Raw genomic sequence first — 16,688 nt, forward strand, 5'->3', positions numbered from 1 at the left:
GTGTGGGAAGCGCACCACAGTCTGCTAGAAGATGGCGAAGGCAGCGGCACAACCATAAGCTAAAAATTCGCATTGCGAAGCTAATGGACGAGGCAGAGCGCTACGCAGAGCAACTTGTACAACAGAACTGGGACCAGTTCTGTAACTCCCTCCAAGGAACACTGCGAAGACGTGGGCCAGAGCAAGAGAGAAAGCAAGCACACGATGTGCCGAGTACTACACAATTTCGGAGGCACAGACGATCAGCTATTGTGTGCCCTACAAGTTAGATACATTGGCCAGGCGATACTCGGTGCAAAGCCAGAGGCTCACTATGCCGGACTGGAAAACAGTATGCTCGACCGGGACATAACGCGTTCCGAGCTGACACGAACGATCGCAAGACTCGCTCAAAACACCACTCCGGGCAAGGACGGAATCACCAACAAGTTGCTACGTAACCTGGACGATGCAACCGTGCAGGCAATACTGGAACTCTTCAATGCACACTGCAGAGGGACCTTAACCCCCGGAATTCAAGCATGCAGAGATTACGCTGATACCAAAGCCAGGAAAAACACCCTGCCTGGAGAACCTAAGACCCATTTCGTTCACGTCTTGCCTCGGTAAATTGATGGAACGTGTGATCTTAGACAAGGTACAGACGCATCTCGAAGAACGTCAACTGATGCCGAACACCATGTTTGGTTTTCGACCCAACTTGTCAACGCAAGATGTGCTTCTGCAGCTCAAAGAGGAAGTACTGACCTTAACAACGCCGTGCTGCCCAAAAGCAATTCTCGCACTAGACCTAAAGGGAGGAAGCCTTTGACAATGTGGGACACGAAGCCATACTAGCCAATCTCAGTGACATGAACTGCGGCCGACGAACGTACAACTACGTGAGGGCTTTTCTCACAGATCGCACAACCACAATAGGGCTGGGAAATGTGAGGTCACAGCGAGTAGGCACACCTAACAGAGGAACGCCACAAGGAGCAGTGCTGTCGCCGACACTCTTCAACGTGGCCATGATGAAACTCCCAGCCCAACTCGAGAAAATACCGGGGATCAGACATGCCTTGTACGCAGACGACATCGCGATATGGACGGTCGGAGGGTCCATAGGAGAAACACGAGAGGCATTACAGGAGGCAGTAGACGTCGTAGCACGGTACGCGGAGACATGCAGACTGCAATGTGCGCCGGAGAAGTCGGAGCTCCTCTTAATCGAAAAGCGGTCACAAGGACAATCAACAGTCCCGGCACCAACCATCTACCTGCAAATTGGCCCTAGAGAAATTACTAAGGTAGACAGACTTCGTATCCTTGGCTTACACTTACATAAGGACGGGGCGGAGGATACACCATACAGAAGCTACAACACACGACTATGCAGATCTTCCGCATGATGCAGGAAGAGGGGACTCAAGGAACAAGGACCTTATCCGACTAGTGCAGGCTCTGATTATGAGCCGCATTGCGTACTCAGCACCATATTCAAATTTTAGTTACGCGGAAGTGGAGGTACTCGACCAGCTCGGACTCCCACCCGGAACAGCAACTTTTCACCTCGAGGAGACAAGGGTGTACAACAACGCACGGGAAATTATAGAGGCCCACCTGGTAAGCCAGAAGGAAAGACTACTACGCATAATAGCGCGATGCTGCATCTTGGAACGTCTTGGATATTCCATACAGAAGACCAGCGCACTGACAAAAATCCCAACACGAATACAAGAAACTATGCACGTCTCACCGATTCCCAGGAACATGCCCCCAAACTTCCACATTAGACAGCGACAAGCCCGAGCGCAGGCGCTCGCGAGAAAGTATGAAAACCACCCCAATGTCTTGTGCGTAAACACGGCCAGCACCGCAAGAAGCACCATCACTTGGATACCGGGTCACGCTGCCATCACGGGTAACCTGTATGCCGACAGAGCAGCTCGAGAATTTGCATATAACCGAGCACTCATCACGCCGACTGCAGATGACCCTGACCCAGTTGACCCCGAGTATTCAGCAATCCTGAACTACCACAGAGGGAGTCGCTTGCGATATCCCCCACCCCATCGAATACTAAAGACGGAGGATGCCGCTGCCTGGCGTAGGCTCCAGACAGGCACTTACACGAACCTACACATATTACATCGCCTGCACCCCACAGCCTACAGGGACGAATGCCCGTGGTGTGGGGCCACACCAACCCTATACCACATTACGTGGGAGTGCACGCTACACAACATAGAACACCATGACACGAACACCACGAGGGAGCAATGGGAGGCACTGCTGTCCAGCTCGGCCCTCGACGACCAGCTCAAGCTGATCCAGAGAGCAGAGAAGATGGCAAGAGCCAGCGGAGCCCTGGACTAGGGGCCCCGACCATTAGCGATGCCCCATTGGGGCAAGACAAAACTATATTTGAATTAAAGTTTATCTATCTATCTATCTAGAAGCACCGCATTCGTCACCAGCGTAGTCAACAATCACAGGACCGAAATAAATGCGTCGTCTGTTTACAGAGTGAGCGAGAGGCAGAGTGAGAGGCAGAGGAACTAGCGATAGCATTAGCCATCACGACGAGACCGCACTGGGATTGCGTCATAGTTCTGACGGACTCTCAGACGGCATGCAGAAATTTTTCCAGGGCCGCACATCGCATTCTGAATGGAGTGCACCAGCTCCTACCATACATACAAATCGTGTGGACTCCGGCGCCTTCTTTTATTTATTTTTAATAAAGTTTTTACTCACTCACTCCGGGGCATGAGTCCTTAGGCAGCAGGCACACGCCTACGCCCGAGTGCATTGCACACTGGGAGCCGCGAGATGGCCGCACCGAGCAGTTCCATCCAGAGCCCATACCATTAACCTACACGCACATCCTACAACACAATCGCCTTTCACGAAGAACGAACACTACTGCCACCTCAGAATGCTCCGACGCGAGAGGAAGCCGTAATATGGCGAAAACTCCAAAGAAACACATATCCACATTTGAGTCTCCATACACCCTGCGCTGTATTCCTATAAATGCCCACACTGCGATCAATGCGCAACGCTTTACCACATGGTATGGGCTTGCGCAAACACACCACACGGCAATGGGAGGCACCGCTGTCCAGCTCCGACTCGACAGACCAGCTAACCAAATAAACTTTTGCATAAAGTTTATTCTCTCTCGCGCGCCAGTACCTCAGCGAATATCAGCCGGTAGACATCTGTAACGCAGACGAGACTGCACTTTTTTACCGGCTGCTACCAGACAAGACCCTGACATTCAAAGACGACTGTGCTGGGGACAAACGGAGTAAAGAAAAGGTGTCAATTCTGATCGCGGCAAACATGACTGGCACCGAATGATGTCGCCTGCTTGTGATCGGGAAGGCCGCAAAGCCTAGGTGTTTTAAAGGCGTGAAGACGCTTCCTGTGGACTATGCCTCAAACAGGAAGGCGTGAATCACCGAACTTGATCGCAAGTTCACGTCGTCGAACCGCAATGTGTTGTTCCTTGTGGACCAATGCAGTGCCCACATGAACGTACCGTATTTACTCGAATCTAGGCCGACTCCGATTCTAAGCCGACCCCCCAAAAGTTCGAAGTCTGAAAAAAAAAAAAAACTTACCTCGAATGTAGGCCGAACGAAAAAGCGAGGACAGCATTCGCAAAATGAAACAGCATTTATTAAATTTGAACATGCCGAGCTCATTCTATGTCACCATCGCTGCTAGCCTCGTCGCTATCTTCCTTACTGCTGACATCTTCAAACAGTGCGCTATATTCAGTACCATCCAGCGCATTAGAGATGCTGCATTTTTGGAAGGAGCGCACGTTGCGGCGCACGCAAAAACCATCTCCCGTGGCCCCCTCCAACGACAGACCGATGCCGAAGTTCCGCCCGGCTTGAACGTTTGACGATGCCTCTGCAGCTAGCACAACTACCGTATTTACTCGATTCTCACGCTTCCTCGATTGTAACGCGCACCCGTTTTCCGTGAGGAAAAATTTGGAAAAATAGATTTCCTCCCGATGCACTGATGTTGCGATGAATAAAAAAAGTCGCAGTTTCGCCCAAAAGGCGATGCATCGAATGCGGTAGCAAATTAGTAGACCGCTATTAACAAGCACGGTGTCACGCGCGCTCAAGCAAACATGAACACACCTCGCTCGTTGACCGCGGAAACGAACTGTCAAAACGCTGGAGACGAAGCGCGCCTTCGTGCTAGCATGCCTCTCGCTTCAACGCGGCGAAAACACGGCGCGCGGCGGACTTCACCAGTCGCAGATTGCTTTCAAGATAGGGCCAAGCCTGATCGTATCGCCGGAGTGGATCGTCGCAGATTACGTCCTGCTTCGGTCCACTGAAACCGTTCCGCATTGCTTTGCTGGCGAAAATCCTCTCCTTCTGTTTGCGCCAGTCCCGCTCGCAAGTTTCGGATTCTCCGAACGCGCGTGATGCGGCCCGATTTCCATCCGTCTCCGCACAGATGATCACTTTCCTTTTAAATGCGGCATCATGATGAACTCTGTACTTCATGCCGATAGATAGAGCAGACGCTGAGAACGTGAAGACAGACGGTAGACTATTGCCTAAGCACGTGTACTGCAGCACACGGAGGAAGCTTCCGCATGCTACGGTAGCTAGGCACCACGCGCGTGCGAGGCGGCCATTTTGAAATGCCGACGCAGAATTAGGGTCGTGTTGAAAGTGCGCGTTAGATTCGAGTAAATACAGTATTCGTTTAGAAAGCGGCACTATAGTGTCATCGCCCATTTGGTGCCATTACGATAACGCCACACCGCGCGCCGATGCTGCACCATACCGATACTACCAATACGACGCAGGTCAAAATGGCGACGTCGCTCGTGTACTTCAGCTGGCTACTGGCGCGGCTAGTAGCGGCTGCGATACTGACTTTTCTAGATGGCGCCAACTATGCACCATATTTATCAGTTTCAGTTAAAAACTGGCGCGTTTTTTTAAAATCCTCGAATCTAAGCCGACCCTAGAGTTTCGTATGTGATTATTTGAAAAAAACTATCGGCCTAGATTCGAATAAATACGGTACCAACCTTGAATGCTATCCGTCTTGCATACTTGCCTGCAAACACGGCGTAGGTGTTGCAGCCGATGGACCAAGGCATACTAAAAAATGTAAAGTCCTGTACAGGCAGCATCTCGTCGAGCGCATGATTTTGTGTATGGACTACTCCTCGAAATAGGAAGTAAGTGTACTTAGTGCCATCCACATGCTAGCGCAAGCTTGGGGCCGCGTGAAATCGGCAACTGCTTCCGGGCTTGTGGTTTCGTGGAAACTTAGGGGATGCTTCTTGTCCGTCGGGGGAAGTGCAAGTAAGTGAGCTCAACAACGGTATCTTTGGCGCCGCTCTCGGCGACGTTCGTTTTGAAGAGTACATTGCCATGGACAGCACTGTGGAAACATGCGGTCCACTGATGGACAGCGAAATTGTGCAGATCGTTCAGCCCCATAAATGCATTCATGAAAGCGACGCCGACAATGACGACATTGAAAACAAGCCACAACCGAGAGCTACGGGTCTTGCTCTCGCACAGCAATTTTTTGTTGGAGAAAACGCCGAAGAAGCACTTTAACACGTCTACTACTTGCAAAATATGCTTGCCGAAGCTAGATTCGGCAAGCAGAAGCAATTTCGGCTTTGAAATTAATAAAGGTGCCGTTTTTGTGTTTCTTTTTAAATTGGAAGTTCGTTTCATGCGAAGTTTTTTGTGGTTCTCGTGAACTTCATATTAACGGGAGTCAACTATAACGAAATTTCGCTGCTGCCGCAAACAAATACTGAGACAATAAATGGAAACTTCCGCGGACGCATATGGTCAAATGATTAGATTAGACAGAGGAGCGTTTGCAAGCATCGCACGCCGCGCAACAAGATCGACCCGCCAAAGCGGTGGAGCGTCATGTTGCGTATAAAGTCCAAGTGTGATAAGATCCTATTGGGCCCCGCGCACTGTGTGCTTTAGGTACGAGTGAAAGCATGCGAGGATCAGAGAAGAAAGATGGTGGTTTCACGAGTGCGGCTTTCCCACGCGAGCAGGGGAAAGAGAGGGAGCTCGTGGCAACACGATTAAGGCGCGGGCCCCTCGCCCGGGGGGGGGGGGGTCGGTAGGCACGCACCTCCATTACTGGTGCACGTCACGGCCGTGGCTGCTGGCTGCAAGCGCTGCTGAGTGCATACGCAGCACAGCCCTCGCACACTGTTCTGAGGTAATCTGCCATGTTTGCAAAGACGGTGTGGCATCATGTAAGCTGTCTTCCCGCGCGTTTAGTATTGGAGGTTGCGTAATCTCGAGTTTCGGAGACCCGTTGAAGTGAGAAGCAGACGAAGCATTCGCTCCCCGCTGCCAGCGTTTTTCGTGATAGCGTCGTCGCCATGCGAGTGACGCTATCAGCCACAGGGGAGGAGTGGATGCGAAAGCATGGCTGGCTTCAATTAATTTATACTGTCGATGTGAAGATATCGTCGACATGGCATGAAGCCGTATCATTTGTTGCTGACTTCCAAATTCAACAAAATTGTTTTCTCATTCAAATTTGCTTTTTTTTACTGCCCGATAATTCTGAAAATTCTATGGCCCCTTTCTGTGCAAGAAAAATCAATCATCGACTGTACTTATTTTATGAAAGGTTGAATTTCAATACAACGAAATTTCGATATAACGAAGCAAATTGCCGATTTTACCGACTTCGTTATATCGAGGTTTAACTGTACTTGGAGCCTGTATCGCTGGCAAATCTAGCAAAAAACTATAAAAATATTGTTCGAGGCAAAAGTTATTTGCAAGCGTCCTTCTGCTTGAAAAGTTTGAACTGTAAAAACGCTGTTGAAGCGTGTGCGCAGGGATGCATTATGCAAGCAATACCGCTGCGCCATTTGTCACATTGGTAAACAACTTGCGGAGGCTGTAAAATGCACAACAGCTTGGAGTGCTCGAAGAAACACGAGCTGACTATTCGTCAGTGCAAGGGAAGTCCAGGATACGCGTGCCCATGTGCCCTCTCCCCCTATACTGTTGCCGTGGCAGCGCATGGCTGTCCACACACAGGTCATGTGGCGCCGTATCATGGAGGTAATCTGCAGCAAGCACTAAGAGTGAGCAGAGATGGCTGGTGCCTTCATGCACATTTGTTCTCGCACGTCAAGTGCTGACAGTCACTTAATCTCCAGTTTCTAAGACACTGTGCAAAGCGTTCGCTTGCATTGTAATAGCCAGTGTTCATGGTCATCGAGTAAGATCTGATCATGTATGCTCTGCCTTTCTGGTGAAACTGACATTTTAAAAAATTTTCATTTCCCGGTCTTAATTTAATTGAAAACTCCCCCACCCCCCTTTTTTTTTTTTTGGCAATTTAACAAAGTAACTTAGTGATTCCAATTTAAAGCATCTTCACCACATGCGCTGGCACTCATAACCACGCTACTATGGCCCAACCTTCTTGTGATTTGTTTATAAGTTCTTACTGATAAGATACTATTCACCAGGAATGTCCTGGGAATTTGTGAAATTATTTTTTACTGCTGAAACTTTAAAACCTCGAATTAAAGAAGTCTTTCACTGCATGTACACCTTTGTTATGTTGAGGTTTGACTGTAAACTATTTAAACATAGGCATATACCTCATAACATACTTATTTAATAAATGTATCTTGTGCTTTTATGCTACACTGGCAAACATGCATGCCCCAAATGATAGGGTTACCAATTGTTTCAAGTCGGGAGTCACTGCTATAAGTGGACAAATAAAATGCCAATGGGAAAGTTCAAGCATGAACATAGTGCAAGAGTTTTATATAATGCTGCAATTAATTTTCCTTATAAGATCACTATACTGCATGTCAATATTCTAAATAAGCACACCAACATGTCCCCCGACATCAAACACAATCTTCTGATTTTGTTCCTCGGATTTGGCTTTCCCATTTGGGATTTATTTGTCCATGATAATACCGACACCTCAGATCACTTGCATACCTCTGTCCTGATAGTTCTCGATCCCTGGTTAGGGCAGGTGTTGAGGTAGTGGTTGAATAAATATTTAGGGTCTTCAACATCCAGAGCTTCATCTACTTCAAGAGCTGCCTCCAGGCCCTTGAGACCTCCAAACACAAGAAGTGCATGTTCAAATCTGCAATGGGGAAAAAAAATAGCTGTCATTATTTGAATGCATTATAGCAACACAATGTTTGCAAATGAATAATGGCAGATAATAACCAGAACAAAGAAAAAACAACCATGGTTGGCAAGCCAATCTTTAAACTGATATGTCGACTTTTAATAAAAATTTGAAAGCTATAGCATAGAGCTTTATGCAAAAATTTGGCAAAAAATTTGGAGATATTTGATCTTTGAACCAAAGTATGTGAATGCTGAAACAGTGGCTGATGAGTTCTTGAAGGTCACATAATTAAAGTGTAGCCATTTGAAAGAGCAGTCAAATTAAACCATTTACTCAACATTATAGTATGTCATCATTCTCCTCACCTCCCAACAGATGTGCAGTAAAGCTAAGATGACCTCACGTTATCTGAAGTAGTTGACATAAGTTTCACCAGCAGACAACACCTATATTTCTCAGAGAATTTATGCAACTGGCTGCCTGATGACTGAAATGTTCATGTTTATGTTCCTTTTAAAAACATTATTAACCACTTGTTTTTCAGAAACTCGTATGGACTTCCTCTGTTGCTTCGTGCTACAGTCAGACGTATGACAATTTTCCCTTTCATGAATCTTCCTCCGCCTTGTGGGCTTCTGTAGAACTGATTTGCCAACAAGTGCAGCTTTGGCAGCAAGAAAAGTACTTTTTTTTTAAAACAATCTTTTCTGACATTCAAATGCATCCTGGCACCTTCTTTAATGGGGCAGGGGGCAAATGGTGACACTGCTACCACCCAAACAAGTGTTCGGAGGAAAGTAACACAAACTGACAGAAGAAACAGTCCTCAAGGGAGCCAGAAAGATGCTCATAAGAAACATGCAAGCTAGATTGCCAGGTGCATAAGAATGGGCACTACACTGCATTCAATATAATGAAGTCGATAAAATTAGCACTTTGTAAATCGAAACTTCATTATATTGAAATTCAACTCTTTACGCACATGTAAGTACAGTCAACGACGGATTTCCTTACAAAGAATGGGCTGTAAAGTTCGCCGAATTACTGACAAACGAAAAAAAAAAGTCCACAAATTTTAATGAACAAATTCTTTCAGTTTGTGAAATTTGAGAGTCGGCGACCAAAGGTAGTTTCATGCAGTGTCGACAATATACAGTCAAACCCAGACATATTGAACCCACATATAACTAATTATTTTGCATATCGAACAGGTGTAAAATGCCCATGAAAATCCCACGGAAATGCATAGGGCTGGTGCACGCGTATGTAGAACGCCCGTTCACCAGCACATTGGATATATTGAACGCGGCACAGCGCCGAAGACCTCAAAGTGCACTTCTTTGTGCACTTTGAGGTCTTTTGGCACCTGCGGATGAAGAAGAAAATGTGCAGTAAGTCATGTGTGCAGTCAGTTGAGCTCCGTATAGCTATTCGGCTAGCCCGCGTGCTACCTCGAACGTCAACATTACTTCCTTCCGATTTCTGTGCCGTCGTCGTGTGGGTAAAGTGCCGAATCGCGAGTTCATTTTTCGCAAACGAGGCCACATGTGTAAATAAACTAATAAATTTGGATTTTGCAATGAAGTTGAAAATGACCCAGGAATTTTTTGCAGATAAATAAAATGCTTCCCCCCCCCCCCCCCCCTGAGTTGCGTGCAGTTACTTAGCAGCCCTCGGACGCACCAATCAGTAAGCCGCCATTTGCCTCGGGGCCTATTATTTTATATATCACTGAAACGAGTTCCCGTTACAAGTTCCTTTAATGCGAAAGGAACGCGTTCCAGTTACACTTTGAACATTGGAACGTGTCGTTACATTAACATTACATTTGATTTTTTAAAATTAAAATATCATGTCGGATAATCCTGTCGAAATATCGTGTCGGAAAGTGAGCAATTTAAAATTCACATCGAACTATGTATATTATACTGTGACACTCTTACATGCGTTCTAGGTTTATGCCTTAACAGAATGTGGGGCATCCAAGACGGGTGAAGAGGAAGACGACGTGCAGCTGGCTAGATGAATCTCGACAGGCACTCGGCTGATCAAGGCTGTCGCGATTAACTCTGCCTAGCTGGCTGTTCAATAAACGCCTTTCCTGGGCGTAACAATACGAATTTAAACATCGCCGACAGCAGATAATTTGGAAATAAAAATAATCCAAAGAAACTCTCCTAGACGAATTTGTTCAGGGAGCACCGTACATACTCCAGGCATGCCTAATTGTAACTTTGGCGCTCGTCTATTACAAGTGTAACACATATGGCACCTTCCACTTCGATCTTCAAATGTGCAGTCAGGATACTGCGCTTCAGATGTGCAAATAGAAAGTTACTCACATGCATCAAAATAATTAAATTTCTTGCAAAAAAACCACATCGAAAGGAACAATATATAGCGTTTAATGAATGCTGATTCAATATTGCAGTATGATAGGAAGAAAAATGTCCACTATACATATTCGCAACTTAGTAAAGTCCCTTGTTTTAACTCGGCAAGAGTTGCATCTCGATGTTTGTGTCCAACAGACGAACCCTTTTGTTCGTCAGCACTTTGTTGGCAATGTTGAAGAGCCATTCCACCGAAGCGCTTGTAGGTACTGCAGTGCCGTACTTGAGGAAAAGTTGGTTCAGTCCCTCGAAGTTCACCTGTGACAGCAGGCAGTCAAATGGTACCGGCAGGTACCGCGACAGCTCATCCTGTTCCTCGGCTGGAAGGGTTTGGTGCCCGAACGAGAAGTAATCTTTGGGCGCGGACGAGGTGAAAACATCTGCACTGGCTGGTTTGGTCACCACAGCCAACTGTGTCTTTATGTTTATGGTCTACAGGAGGGAGCGTCACGTGACAATCTTGAAGCCTAGTCATAAAAAAAGTATAGCGGAGAACTCGCGAAAAAAATGCATCATAGTCACGTGACAGGCAAGCAGCAGTTCTTTGCGCCTCATGCGGTCGCCCATCTGCCCTGCATGATGTGCTGCGTACGTGCGTGCGTCTGTTCAATGCCGTGGAACGTTTACAGAAGGAACGCCGTTCCCTCGGCCGTTCCTTCGTAAATTTAGGTTACCGTTACAGTTCCACCTCCCCTTAATGGAACAATGGCGTTCCTCCGTTCCTCCAAAAAGGAACTAGTTCCAGGAACGCCGATTCGTACAACACTGATCAAAACACATCAGGCGACGCAAGGGAAGCTTCACATTAAGATTGCATCAAAGCGAGGTGACAGGCAACATTGCAAATTCCGACATTGCACGTGTGTCACGTCAGAGAAATTGAGCAAGATCCGGTACAGCGTCTAAAATTTCTGTAGGCGTTAGGAATTGTTTCTAGTACTACAGTTAAACCTGGATATAACGAAATTGACAAATTCCCGAAAAACTTCATCATAAAGAGGATTTCGTTATATGCAGGTTCGGCACGAAAATTCGAAAAAGAAACGCTTACCGTATTTACTCGATTCTAACGCGCCCTCAATTGTAACGCACACCCGTTTTCCGTTTTCATCGAAGCACTCATCCTTGGAATGTCACACCAGGTACTGGATGCATGGACGCGTGTCGTTTCACACAAGCGCGAGGCATCGGAAACGAAGAGCGAGCGTCACGATGGCGTCGTAGCGTCGTATAGTGTTACAGTAGAACCCCGCTGTTACGTTTCCGGGTGCTGCGTTTTGCCGGCTGTTATGTAGTTTTCGGCCGGTCCTGGCACAGTTCCCATAAAACCCAATGCATTGGTAACCCCGCTGTTGCGTCGCAACTGTGGGACCGTTTCCGCATCATACATTGCAAACTGCCAGCCCGCGCTGGCCCGAGCGGCCATTTTGACTTTTCATGTCGCTTGGCTTGGTGGCTTGACGATGGCATTGGCCGCTCAAAGTGCCGGGGGCGACAACTATGACATATTTTCGGTTTCCGCCAGCAAAAGTATGGCCCTTGAGATCCGTATTTGCTTTCTAAAGATAGTGTCTATGACGCGTTGTGGCCCTATAATTGGTTTTGGCTCATAGATGTTCTGTATAAAGTCCAAGGGCGATAACACAGTCGCCGCGCGCCGTATGCTGTATGTGCGAGTGAAAACGTGCGAGGGGAGCCGACGACCGTGTCTAAATCTCGCGCGCGCAAGAAAGAAGAGCAGGGAGGAAGCGCACCTTCTTCCGCTGTGCTCGAGGCACCGGCGAGGGAGCGAGGGGGGAGGGATAGCGGGCACCGTTGTACTGTACTCTGGCATCAACTGCGTACTGCACGGCGGCGCACGGTCGCGCGGGCCATATCTTGAAAGCGATCTGCGTTGGGGCAGAGTGTAGACAGTGTAGGTGCGTTGGCGGCTCGTAGCTTTGTACGTGCTGTGTGTTCTCGGCGCTCAGTTTGCGTTGAAGCGATAGACAACAGCACGAGGGTCACTTCTCTCGCTTCTGAAGCGCAGCGTTTGACAGCGCGTGTCCACGCTCATCGAGTGTGATGTGTCACAGCATCTGCCAGCGCGTCGGCAACATCAACTGGAAAAGGAGAGTGCCGGCTTGGCGGGCTAGGCCAGCTGCAGCAAGCGGCAGGATCAGGTTTGAATGAAGGGAGGGGGAAAGGTCACGCCCGCGGCGACAAGATCGCCGGGTCGAGGGATGCAGGCCCGCCTCGCACACGTGCGCTCGCTTCGCATTCAGTCGCGGCGGAGAAGGTGCTTCCGGTTGCTGCTCGCGCAAAAATGACAAAATTTGGGGCAAAATCTCTAGGTTGTCGGCGGGGAAAATTCGTTATTTCGAGGGGGTCTCCCGCTGCCACTTCGTTACGTAGAAGTCTCAAATACATGTGCTTCTATGGAGTAACGGCGGGGAATAGAAAAACTTCGTTATATCCAGGAATTCGTTATATGGAGGTTCGTTATAAGCAGGTTTAACTGTATTGGTTCTATGAGCAAAAAGTTGCAGTTTCACCTGAAAGGTGAAGCATTGATGGCGATAGTAAAGTATTAGACAACAACATGAAGGTTTGTAGTTTTGTCGGCCGTATAAATTGCAGTAAACATTCGCTTAATAATGAAATTAAAAAGTGCACAGGCAAACATGAACAGATCGCACTCGATGACCGCGAACACTTGCTGCCACAACTCTGGCATGATGAATAGTGTAGGCAGAGGGGAGTGAACGCTTCATCTGCCTTTCACTTCAACGTATCTCTGAAACTCAAGATTATGTGACCTCCAGCACTAAACACCTCCAGACCTCCAGACTGCACACATGAAGCCACCAGTCTTAGCATCTGCCGCAGATTACCCCCAGGATAGGGTGCACAAACTGCGTATGTCCCGACAGCCATGAACAACCACTGCCAGGATAGAGGAGGAGACGCGCCCTAACCTGCCCTCACCCGCCCGCCACCTTGCGCATACAGGAAAACGACCGGTCTTCTCGGCTCACTCTCGCATGCTTTTTATCACACCCACAGCATGCAGCGCGCGGGGCCCGCCCACGACAGGATCTTGCCGTACTTCGACTTTACACAGTAGAACCCCGCTCTTACATTCCTTTGTGCTGTGTTTTCCCGGCTGCTACGTCATTTTTGCTCAGTGCCGGTGCAGCTCGCATAGAATCCCATGCATTAAAATCCCCACTGTTATGTTGTAGCTGCAAAAACGTTCCCGCATGATACGTGGCAACCTGGCACACCGTGCCAGGTTCCCGTGCATGCACAGGGCTCTTCAGAGAGTGCGAATCATAGCTGTACAGCCTGTTAAGTATGGCATCCAAAATGATGTAGCCTGCTCCACTACGCCCGTTCCCTTGTTTTATGTCTATGCTATGCCCACGGGGGTGAACATTTACCATACACTTACTCCAATTTTATGTTTATTTGGGCACAGTTCACATTTTGAAATATTCGAAAAGTATTAGAAAAACATTTGCATTTACGAATAGTGACTAGTATTTGATTCTTTATTCAAAAGTTTCGAATATTCACATGCCCCTAATATTAAGGTTTAATTGTAGTAGGTGATGTGACAATTAGGAGTGTGCGAATATTCAAAACTTTCAAATAATGAATCGAATAGCATACCTGCCAAGTTCGGAGCAACCAAATCCGGGAGCTTTCCTGACCCAGGACGGGTAGGGGGTACCCCCTTCCCTCCGTACCCCTTTCCCTCCCGACAACTATCTATTCAAGGACTGACAGCAGTGCACCTGCACAAAGATACAGTAAAACCTCGATAATTCGAACTCGGTTAATTCGAAATTTCGGTTAATTCGAAGAATTTGAGCGGTCCCGTCATTCTCAATGCAAATTCAACCGGATAATTTGAATGGCCCGCGTGGCTCTATTCGGATAATTCGAAGTTTCCGGCTGGTAGCAATGTGCGGCGGTTAGGTTAGGGCACTCCGTACAGTCGCCAACCGATTTTCCGAGCTCGTGGGGACTGAAAAATAGTCCAAAAAACTCGTTAGGCAAAGAAAATTATTAGTGCGGCTTAAAAAACTAATAATGCCCTGCCTCATACTACGCTTGGAGGGGATAGACTTCCTTGCGCAGCAGTGACGTTGTCTCCGTCTACAGTCGACACGAACGTCACCGCGTTGGCGATCTCCGCCAAGGGAGTTCACCATGGAGATCCAAGAAACAAGCTTCGCACCGCTTAGCTCTAACGAAGGCACAGGAGGTAGCGCCAATCACTGAGACATGGGTCTCCGAGACACCTGCTCAATGTACACGCCGTGTTCAAAATAGCAACCGAAACTTTAAAAACCTCGCCGAGTTAGCAAGCGTGGAGTCAGCGCGCCGCAGCAGCGAGCGAAGGTTCGTGCGGTCTATCGCTTCTGCGGCGAAAACACAGCGCATAGGTCAGGGCCGTCTGGAGATCGCTTTCAAGATACGGTGCGCGCGAGAACCCGCTCCGGCGCTAAGTACGCAGTTGTTAGAAGAGTAGAAGTCCCCCCCCCCCCAACGGCCTTTCGCGCGAGGGAGGAAGTCGCGTTTACGCTCCGCCGTGCGTTCGCTCTCCATGAAAGCGCGCGTCCCCCGCGCGCTGTCACTCGCACATATGGCGGGCGCGCGGCAATAAAGAAGCATCCTACAATAAATGGTGAAAAGGATAGTGCAGAGCGCATATACTAGAAAGGAAAAAGACAAAGTGCAGTACTCTGGAGCGTTTTATCAGCCAAGGAAGAGTGGCCATGGCCTTCGAGACAGGAGGATGGCGCGAGCTCTCTATTGATAGCGCGCACCTTCCAATCTTGGAGGCTATACAGCGAGCCACTGGAATCCAAGCCAGTGCAAAATCCAACATGGCGGCCTCCAAGATTGGGTAGTGTGGCTCGGAAAGAGTGATTTTTAGTCCGGGAAAGAGTGATTTTTAGTCCGGGAAATCGACCTTTGGGGTCTCAATTCGTCCGAAAAATTGGGTGCGAAAATGCATGAACTCAATGGGAACCCTGACGGTGCATTTTTGAAGTCCGGTATATCCATCAAGTCCAAATTTTTGAAGTCAAACACCCCCACGCCCGCTTTCGCGGCAGTTATCGATTCCGTGAACATCGTTCGCAACTTTGTTGAGTGCAGTGCAGGTGATATTTGTATGCTACGTGCTGTGAGCCAGCTGGAGAGCATGGCACTAGGGGCGGCGAACTACCGCCCTAAGTAATCCCGCATCAGTGCTTACTTCCGAATAATCTTTCTCGGACATGGAAAATAAAGCTGGTTTCTTTTTGCGGCAAGTTCTTGCTTGTTTTCTTTTTTTTTATGCATTTCGGTTAATTCGAAAATCCGCTTAATTCGAAGAATTTTCGTGGTCCGGCGACCTTCGAATTATCGAGGTTTTACTGTAACTTGCATTGCTTAGGCTTTTATTTAAGAGATTTACATTTGACCAGATGAACATCAAGAACTCTTTTGCAAGTATTTTGTTGCTGTTGATATTGCCTTCTTAAAAAGTTCTGCGAGTATATCTGATTGTAACAAATTCCATTTCGTTGACATTTTGCGAGGAGGGCGTTTCCCAGCATCTTATCAGGATGAGCAGAACTGTGTTCTCGTCTTTGTCACAACAAACTGCTGCTCGCACTGTGTGGTATCGACAAAATACCCAGCATCACTTCAGTTGTGTAGTGCTTTAAAAATACTTGAAGGTACTTTTTGCACTCACGCTCCTTGCTTAAACCTGTGACTGACAATAGGCCTACGCAATGCTGAAGAGAGCGATGGAGAGTCTAGTGTTCCTAGATGCGGAATGCGGCATTCGTTTGCTAACTGAATGAGACTAGGGCCACTAGGGCAGCCAGCTACCCCGTCAGCGTGAAGAGCAGTGCTCCAGTCTTATAAAGGTTAACAAAATAACAAATATAGGCTTTCCCTACTACAGTTAAACCTGGATATAACAAAACTGACAAATTCCCGAGAAACTTTGTTATAAAGAGGATTTCGTTATATGCAGGTTCGGCACGAAAATTAGAAAACGAAACACTTACCGTATGTACTATCGCTCAAGATTCACTCCCAATACACTAAATGAACAAAAAAAGTCCCATTTTCACCCAAAAGGCGAAGCATCGATTGCGACAG

At 47.8% G+C, this 16,688-nt stretch overlaps 2 protein-coding genes across 2 annotated transcripts in view; both read right to left on the reverse strand.

Annotated features, from left to right (window-relative positions):
- The window catches only part of LOC119436688 (60S ribosomal protein L28), a 420,941-nt gene that overhangs the window by 138,766 nt on the left and 265,487 nt on the right, over nt 1-16,688 (reverse strand). The window lies entirely within an intron of this gene.
- The window catches only part of LOC119436689 (putative methyltransferase C9orf114), a 40,251-nt gene that overhangs the window by 4,778 nt on the left and 18,785 nt on the right, over nt 1-16,688 (reverse strand). Inside the window, exon 7 of the mRNA XM_037703652.2 lies at nt 8,001-8,154. Coding sequence (XP_037559580.1) covers nt 8,001-8,154 — 154 coding nt within the window. The remainder of the gene's footprint in view (nt 1-8,000; nt 8,155-16,688) is intronic.

The sequence above is a fragment of the Dermacentor silvarum genome, chromosome 1 (genome assembly GCF_013339745.2).
Source record: "Dermacentor silvarum isolate Dsil-2018 chromosome 1, BIME_Dsil_1.4, whole genome shotgun sequence".
Lineage (NCBI taxonomy): Eukaryota > Metazoa > Arthropoda > Arachnida > Ixodida > Ixodidae > Dermacentor > Dermacentor silvarum.